The sequence below is a fragment of the Cupressus sempervirens genome, chromosome 5 (genome assembly GCF_028749045.1).
Source record: "Cupressus sempervirens isolate cs-2001-9-10 chromosome 5, ASM2874904v1, whole genome shotgun sequence".
NCBI classification, from domain to species: Eukaryota; Viridiplantae; Streptophyta; class Pinopsida; order Cupressales; family Cupressaceae; genus Cupressus; species Cupressus sempervirens.
This window is the reverse complement of record NC_143122.1, coordinates 403,553,680-403,563,041: the sequence shown is the minus strand read 5'-3', so window position 1 is coordinate 403,563,041 and position 9,362 is coordinate 403,553,680. Positions and strand designations below refer to the sequence as shown.

Sequence of the window (9,362 nt, the reverse complement as noted above, 5' to 3'; positions counted from 1 at the left end):
CCAATATGATAAGACTCAAGTAAGCTTCCACTAAGCAATGTCAATTTATTATTACATGACATTATCCCTAGCACTACTAGTTGTTCACGCTTAACATGATCCCATCCATCCAAGTCAGAGCAGTTTTCATGTAAGTGGCAGGCATGGTTGGTAGGTTTGAAACTCACGCAATACATTATGGGCGTTGCCCCCACAATGTACCCCTCCTTCAATCATCTCTATCTTTTCCTTGTTATATTTGATAGTTGCATAGAATTTAGGGCATTTTTGTGTCTAGATGGAAGGACATCATGAAAAGGAAATGAAGGCCCAAAGACACTGAAAAGGTTCCATCATCATTTTTGCCTTTTTTAAGCTTGATGAAACCCCCCTTGTTTTACATGCCGCCCCTCGCCTAATAACTTTATGGATGAAACGATGGAAAGATACTAGAGGTTAAAGGTTCCCCAATGACATGATGTTGTGATGGTGAAGTAAGTAATGTTTCCTATGTTAGAAAAGGAAATTTCTAGCCCCCCCTTGGGCTTCCCATGCACAAGTACCCATCTTCGCTTTGTTTTTTCTAGTAAAAAAGTTGGTTGCTTTACCGAGGCGTGTTTCGAGTGAGGGAGAATATGCTTTTTAATATGTACACTCGGCAATTATTTTGTTGTTCGCTGAATTTAAATAAATGCTATAAATAGAGGAATCATTGCGACAAACCGACTAGTTGTTGTAGGCAGTGCTGACCTGGCTGCCACATCATTACGGATCTCTGTTTCCGATGTCTGGGACCCACACAATTATGTTCGGATAGAAGTAACCAGCATGTATGTAATAATATATATAGTAAGTTGTGCAGCTAGTCGTTTAATTTTTTTAATTAGTAATGTTGTATTTTTAAGTAAAATAATTAGAAATTACATATCCAGTATTTTATATAATAATTACAAGGCACATGCCTATAACATGTATATAGAAGAAGAATCAGTTGGGGTAGAAAATAATTAGCCATGATGAGAGTAAAAGGAAGAAGTTATTAGACAATTAAAGAAATAAGAAATAATAATCATAAGATATTTTAAAAATATTTCACAAATACAACATTCATATTAAAAAACGAATAGTTAAAAAATGAACTCGTGTAATTTTTTTTTAAATATTCTAAATAATTTAAGTTTATTATTATCTAATAATTTTTTTAACATCTTAACAATGTTCTCTCTTTCACACTATTAAATGATATAAGACAATATTAAATACAATTTAAAAGTAAATAAGTTAAATATATATTAAATGTACAAAACACACATACATATATTTGATTGGTAAATATTCCATACTTATAATATAATGTGTATATGAGTTTTTTTAATATAATATTGTATAACTATCTTAAAATATATCTATTTAAAAATGTTGAGAGATATATTGAAGGTGTATTCTAGGCATCTTTTAGGTAAATGACGAGCCCTTAGTCTCTTCATGAAGTTGAATGGTTTATAATTGGTTCATTAGGGATCAAATCTTCTCCAGTGACAAATTTGGTGGCATGTCTCTTCATTCAATCCGATCAACTTTACATAACCCAACTCTAATCAATAAACTATAGTTTAGTGTTAGGATTAAGGTCCAATTGGATTTAAGATTACAGTTCAATTTAGTTTTGTGTTACTAATTTTTTTACCATAAATAGATAAACTATAGTTTAGTGTGAGGATTAGGGGTCAATTGAATTTAAGGCTAAGGTTCAATTTAGTTTAGTAGTAGAATTCAATTAGTTGTAAGGTACACTAGAGTTTGTGCTCATGGTTTCCATGTAATTTGATTTTCTATTGCAAGTACCATGGTTTAAGATTTGGATTTGGTTTGGTGTAGGGTTGTAATTGAAGCAACTTTAAAATATGGTTTAAATTGATATAAGAGTTTGATATGACTTTTATTTAGGAGTATGGTGTAATTTGGTTAATTGTGAGTGGTTGAAGACTCGGGTTCAATTTGGTGAAGGGTTGCAATTCAATTGTATTTAAGATATATGTTTAGGATTATGGTGTAATTTGGTTTATTGTTAAATTTAGTGAAAGGTAGTCATTCAATTAAACTTAAAACATAGTTCATATTAGTATAAGAGTAGAGTTCACTTAATGTTCATTTAATTATAAAACTATTTTATTTATTATTAATATTTAATTCATATATTATTTTGAAGTAGGATTATGATATAATATTTCATTACTTATAAGATATAGTTTGATTTAATGTGGAATTTTATTTTGCTTTCTGCCTAGGATTTAAATGGGTTTTATGTTGGGCCCCTACACAATGATGATTGGGTAGGTAGCACTAGCAACAACAAAGAAGTTCAAAAACAAGGAGGTCAAATGTCCCGGTTTCTCGCCGGCCGGCAGTTAAAACGAACTTTTTTGCCGGCGTGACAATCGTATGGTACTCTGTAGAAACGTAAATACGTCTGCCCTGGCGATCTGCGTATACAGCTGTGTTGGGAATTTATTAGGAGGTTTGACCGGCTGACGCGGCAAGTGGAAGATTTTGGCGCTTTGGTTTACCCGTCAAAGTAGGTCGTATCTGAACCGCAGTAGGTCATCAAAAGCGTCGCAGTCTAGCAGACGGCAGTTGACGTTAACGTCAATTAATTGCGTTACGTGAAATTGCGTGGCTGGTGACGAGTGCCTGTTGTGTTGGAGAAATAAGAGGGGATCAAGGAAGGAAGAAGAATTCAGATATACGGGTAGCCTGGATTTGTAAGGTTTTTGTAATGGCTGCCGGCCCGGAGAAATTTACTGTTCCGGAATGTACATTTGATGAGCTTTACGGCGAGGCATTTCTTTTCAGGCTTTAAAAGCGGGCTGTTCGGTTAGCTAGATCGTTGAGGGCGTCCGAAAGACATTGTCTAGTTGTCTGATGAGTTTCGCCAGCGTGTACTAGCTCTCAGAAAATGTGCCCAAACTTTGCAGTTTAGCCGAGCACAAACAAATTAGTTTTGTTCGGTTTCGTGACGAGTTTTGGGAAATCGGCCAGAAGGACGCTTCTGTTTTGGCAAGATTCCCACGCGCCGCAGTTTTTGAGGATCTTGAAGGGAGGACTGATTTGGAGGGAGCTGGACCGACGCTTTGCCTGGGCTTCGCGAAGTTTTGAGGTGGCGTTGTGTGATTAGAGGTGAAGGAAATTGATTTTGTTAAGTTTGGAGACGATTTTGTTTGGAAATCGTCGAGGTTTCAAGCTTCTCAGGTGCTGCAGTTTCGAGGAATGGGAGGATTTTGAGATATCTGTAGGATTGGAGCTTTTGCGGAGCTCTGCAGAGTTTTGAAGCGGTGTTGTGTGCAGTTTTGAGGAATTGAAAATAAGGCGACAATAACTGCTTGTCCTTGTTCATTGAAGGTGTGGTGAGTTTTTGCAAGTTCGAAATTTCGAGTTTTGGAGCTTGCAGAAGCAGAAGAGGACAAGGAGCCTTTCGGTTTCTTGAGTATTGCTGAAATCGTTGAAACTTTGCCTGTATTTTCAAAGCTTTGGTCGGTTTTGAAAAGTTTCTGAAGTCGCCCTGAAGCTTTGACAGTAATTTCAATGCTTTGGTCAGTTTTGAAAAGTATCTGAAGATGCGCTGAAGCTTTGGTGTTGGAAGAAGAAAAAGAGGCGGAGATTGTTGACTATTTTGGAGGCATGTATCTGAAAATGGCGGGGCCGGCTGCGAGGTTTCGGCTTTATTTCTTTGTCTTTGGCTTCGTTGTGTCGTCCTTGGGGTATGCTGGTGCTCAAAGTTCGCAAGATGCTCTTTATTTGCGGCGGTTGAAGAGTGGATTTGATGATCCAAACGGTGCTTTTCGCAGTTGGAACGAGAACGACGCCTCTCCTTGTAAGTGGACGGGAATCACTTGCGATGGTGAAAATGTCACAGGAATCGACCTTTCAAGTGCTAACATCGCGGGAGAGTTTCCGGCAATTGTTTGCAGGCTCCCCGCTCTCAAGAATCTCTCCCTGGCCAACAACAACGTCAACGGTTCGATTCGCGAAGACTTGGGACGCTGCGAGACGCTGGAGCGGCTGGATTTGTCTGAAAATATGCTCGTTGGCGAGCTGCCGGATTTTATTTCTAAGCTCACAAATTTGAGGTACTTGGACCTTTCTTCCAACAATTTCAGCGGCCAAATTCCCCCAGGCTTCGGGAATCTTCCAAAGTTGCAAGTGCTGAGCCTGCAGGCCAATCTTCTCAACTCCACAGTTCCGGCATATCTCGGAAACTTAACAAGTCTTGTTGAGCTCAACCTGGCCTGGAATCCAATCATCGGGACTTTGCCTCCAGAGCTCGGAAACCTGAGCAATCTGGAAACTCTATGGCTGGCGGGCTGCAGCATTGGCGGAGAAATCCCTCTGGAGCTTGGAAATCTGTTGCAGGTCACGAATTTCGACCTTTCTCAAAATTACTTCACTGGTTCGATTCCCGAGACCATCGGCAAGCTGAAAAATGCTGTACAGATTGAGCTTTACAGCAACAAATTGTCGGGGCCCATTCCGGCTGCCATGGGGGACTTGAAAGCTCTAAAGCGCTTTGATGCATCGGCGAATATGCTCAACGGTTCGATTCCTGACGGCTTCGGGTCGCTGGATTTTGAATCTTTGAACCTCAATGAAAATAATCTAACCGGAAAGATTCCTCCAGGTATCGGGACACTTGCAAGCCTCAGAGAACTGAAGCTTTTCACGAACAATTTATCGGGGCCCTTGCCGGAGAATCTAGGCCGGAATTCTCCCCTGGAGACTTTAGACTTGGCAACGAACCAGCTTTCTGGTAGCCTGCCTCCCCATCTCTGCAAGATGAAAAGTCTTCAAGTTCTTAGTGTTTTTAGCAATCGGTTTTCCGGCACTTTGCCTGAAACCCTAGGAAGCTGTACAAGCTTAATGAGGGTAAGGCTCGGGGACAATGAATTCAACGGCACGGTCCCTGAATCTCTCTGGGGGCTCTATCATGTCTCACTGCTCGAGCTGCGGCACAATAATTTTGAAGGCTCGATTTCCTCCTCTATTGCTGGCGCAAAAAATCTCTCACAGCTCGACATCACTGGGAACAAATTTTCCGGTAACATTCCTGAACAAGTCGGCGAGCTCTGGAACATCACAGAGATCATAGCGAGCAATAATTTATTCAGTGGCACTTTGCCTCGGAGCTTGGTGAACCTCCGGCGCCTTGCTAGGCTGGACCTCGGCAATAACCAGATAACAGGTAACCTTCTCACTGATATACAATCGTGGCAGCAGCTCACAGATCTCGATCTGAAAAATAACAAGTTTTTCGGTTCGATTCCCGGGGCTTTAGGGTACTTGCCCGTGCTTACATATCTTGACCTCTCTGGAAATGAATTATCCGGGTCGATACCCAAAGAGCTGGGAAATTTGAAGTTGAATACCTTCAATGTGTCAAATAACGGTTTAAGCGGGCCAGTGCCGTCTGTGCTTGAAAATGCTGCTTATGAAGACAGCTTTTTGGGAAACCCTAGGCTGTGTACCGTAAACAAATTAAATGGCATGGTCACATGTGGCTCAGCCAGTCGTCGCCGGAGTACAGGATGGCTTATGGGCTGCATTTTTGCGTTGGCGGGCATCATATTGATCGCGGGTCTTGCTTGGTTTTACAGAAGATACCGCAATTTTGCTCGTGCCGAGGGAAAAGACAAAAGCAAAAGCAAAAATAAAGCCTTCATGGACAAGTCTTCTTGGATGCTCACTTCGTTTCATCGGTTAGGGTTTAGCGAATATGAGATTCTGGATTGCCTTGATGAAGATAATGTTATTGGGACCGGAGGGGCTGGTAAAGTTTACAAGGCTACACTGAGCAATGGTGAGACTGTGGCTGTCAAGAGGCTCTGGAGCAGCGGTAAGAATAGAGAGGAGGCCGATTTTAACGACAACGGGTTCAAGGCAGAGGTGGATACTTTGGGGAAAATCAGACATAAGAATATTGTGAAGCTCTGGTGCTGTTGTGCTCACAGGGACTCCAATTTGTTGGTTTATGAATATATGCCTAATGGGAGTTTGGGCGATCTTCTACATGGGCCTAAGGCTAATGTGCTGGATTGGCCTATAAGGTACAGGATTGCAGTTGGGGCGGCACAGGGTTTGGCTTATCTTCACCATGACTGTGTTCCTGCAATTGCTCATAGAGATGTGAAGTCCAACAACATCTTGCTGGATGGGGATTTTGTGGCTCGCGTGGCAGATTTTGGGCTTGCAAAGATTCTTGAGAGCTGTGGCAGAAAGACCGATACCATGTCCACAATTGCTGGTTCCTATGGGTACATAGCTCCTGGTCAGTATACAGCACATTCTTTACGAATTGAATCTTGTTACTCTGTTTTTAATAGTTTTGCTCTGTTTTATGACTTTGATGTGGTGCTTTCTGTTTGTAAGACTAGTTTTTTGGTGCTTCAAATAAACACTCTACTCAAACCTACATTTGGGATCAAGTTTTATCGTAGAAGCCATAGTCCAACGCTATTTCCAATCCATTTTGGAAACCAGAATCACGTTCAAACTTCAGGCTTCTAGCCCGCTTTACTAAAAACTACTTGTATTTATATATAGGACTGTTATTGATAGGGTTCTATATAAGAAAGGATTGATGGTTCGTACGCTACCCCCTCAACCGACGCTCTGGTTGATGTGTGTTTGTGCTAAAGCAGAAATCCAACAATGGCTCTGACATCATATTGGAGAATTGAACGGACCCTTATTCAGATCCATAATTATATTCCTTTTAAGTAGGATCACTTCCTTGAGGTTAATAGGTTTTTCGGTCGACAATGAATTGAAACCCAATGTTTTGCCCCTGTTCGCATTTAAGTTGAGGTTATGCTTGTTCCGTAAGGTAGATACCATTTTTACCATTTTGTATAATTTGTGCTGTTATAAACTCCCTCCTTTAGGCTATTTACAATCAGTCACCTTTTGTTTGACAGATCTCTATGTAGTTGCAATTGTGGATTGATATCTATCATATATTGTTTTTTATTATACAAATGCTGATTGGATTTTTTTTCACCTCTTATGAATTCAGTTAATTTTCTTTTCTTTTATCAACCAATGCGTACTTGATATTCCAACTGCTAACACCGGATGGCTGATTCAATGATTTTCAGCTCATTTATAAAGCCCGAAGCATATGTTGTGATTTGGTTATCTCTGAAATATTGAATGCTTGCTGTTGTTTCTGGAAGTTGGTGTAATTCAAGGGTATTCCTGATATTCGCTCTAGAATGTGAAGCCCTGTTTTCCTTCTAAATTCAAAACTGCTATTAAGAGTTTGAAGGGGATCTGCTGGTTCTTGCATTTTTGGTTTGACAAATGAACTCGTGTTTGTTCAACTTTGCTCGAATCAGCCTGATTTTTTTTGTTTCTCTGCCCTGGACTTCTTTTTTCTTTCAATTGGAACTTGATTTTGTTTATTTAAGTGGGATCTTTGTTCTCCTTGTTAGTTGCTCTCTACTTTTGCTTGTTCTTCTTTGCGATGAAGACTGGCTTTTTTTACTTGATCTTTGAAATGGGATCCTGTAGGTCACCTACTCAATAATTGAGGCCATACTGATCGTGCAAATTATCCTCAAATTTAGCTGATAACTTTTCCCCTCTTCTCAAACGGAAACTTAGCATTCTTTTATTTGTTTTCCACAAGGAGTCAGTGATTGCTTCCCTTCTCAATTCACGTTGTTTATAAGTGCCCCCCTGCAGCAATTGGTGCTGATTATGTTGCCCGATGAATTTTCTGTACTTTTGTGGGAATTGTTCATTTTTGCTTCAATCTTCTGCTTACTGATTTGCTTTTGTTTCTTGATTTCTTCTAAAATCAGATCGTGTTTTAACTGAAAATGAATGACAGTATCATTCTCAATTTGTTATCCCAAGACATCAGAAATGTTTCTAACCTCATAAAATATGGTGCATTTGTTTACGCAGAGTATGCCTACACACTCAAGGTGAACGAAAAAAGCGACATCTACAGTTTTGGAGTGGTGATGTTAGAATTGGTGACTGGTCGGCGACCCGTAGATCCTGCATTTGGAGAAAACAAAGATCTTGTAAAGTGGGTATGCAGTAGAATTGAAAAGAAGAATGCGTTGGAAGAAGTGTTGGATCCCAAACTTGTAGGCTGTTTCAAAGAGGAAATGGCCATGGTCCTCAAAGTGGCACTTCTCTGCACAAGTGCTTTGCCCATCAACAGGCCATCAATGAGGAGGGTGGTAGAGATGCTGCAGGAAGCCAATCCCCTTCACAAGGCCAAGGCAGGTGTTAAGTCTGGGAAACTATCTCCCTACTACTACGAAGAATCTTCAGTGCCAGGCACTCCATAACCAAATGATGAAGGGTAATCACAATTTCCATATGCAAAACTTTCCACATCCTAATGAAGGTACTCACATTTTCCACATTGCAAGGTAATTTCATTTCTGGGAGCAATTTCAGTGCAGCTCAGACCAGTTTACCTTTTGCAAACCCATGGTTGTACATTCTTTTCTCCTTTATCACCTTTCCCTCTTTTCATCCCCCTCTATTTTCCTATGGAATTTCTAAGATATGGTTAGGGCTGATTTGTAACCTTTGAATCTAGGTGCAATGCCATTTCTCAAATTTGCTACTTGTTCCTTTAAATTAATTGGGAATTACTGAAATTCAGCAGAATGTTTACAGCTGTATGAACATGGCCTTTCGTGCAGTTGATATTAATTCCAATTCATGGCTATAGGACTTTATTGTCTGTCAAAAAGATAAAAAATGATAAACAACCCAACATGTATTCAGAATCTCATGAATGCTCTCACAGCATGGATGTTGAGTTCAAGATTAATAAAATTGAAACTTAGATGTTAAAATTTTAAAACGAATACGTTGATATATTTAATTGAAAACAGCTAGGACGATAGTAGCTACTATTGAATGTTTCCATTAAATCACCGTCGGAGAACCTTCTTAAAGCAGTCGGTAAAGCATTGATGTAACGCTCTTTTAAGGTCCCTGTCTCCTACGCAATGACAGTCTAACAGCCACATTCTGGAAACTATGGCGGAGCAATTCTTTTAAATGTACTGGACGCTCTCTTTTAACTAAACCTACCCAACTACCCTCACTGCTCACAACATGAAATTCAATACTCAAAAGGCCTGCCAACTAGAGGATCATACCATTTTAAGTCCTCGAATTCATTACATGTATAATATAATATTATTTTAATTTTATTGTATTAAATAAGTTTTGATCTCAGCATTAGTTAGATGTTTACAACATAAACTTTGTTGCATTTAACTTTTTTAACTGCACAAGTGGTATCACGGTAGAATATGACAGTATTATAATATATGAATCTACTCGTGCACTGTTGT

The 9,362-nt window shown here is 39.8% G+C and overlaps 1 protein-coding gene across 1 annotated transcript; it reads left to right on the top strand.

Annotated features, from left to right (window-relative positions):
• Window positions 1–2,865: 2,865 nt before the first annotated feature.
• On the top strand, window positions 2,866–8,664 carry HSL1 (HAESA-like 1). Its single transcript, XM_089830838.1, has 2 exons — window positions 2,866–6,298; window positions 7,942–8,664. Exons 1-2 carry the CDS (start codon window positions 3,658–3,660, stop codon window positions 8,334–8,336), a joined length of 3,036 nt encoding a protein of 1,011 aa, XP_089686964.1. The 5' UTR covers window positions 2,866–3,657; the 3' UTR covers window positions 8,337–8,664.
• The last annotated feature ends 698 nt before the right edge of the window (window positions 8,665–9,362 follow it).

Bases quoted from the DNA above. Each gene is read 5' to 3' on its own strand.
- HSL1 (XM_089830838.1), top strand. From the start codon at position 3,658: ATGTATCTGAAAATGGCGGGGCCGGCTGCGAGGTTTCGGCTTTATTTC. The intron at 6,299-7,941 runs GTCAGTATACAG...TTGTTTACGCAG, and splicing joins CTATGGGTACATAGCTCCTG to AGTATGCCTACACACTCAAG.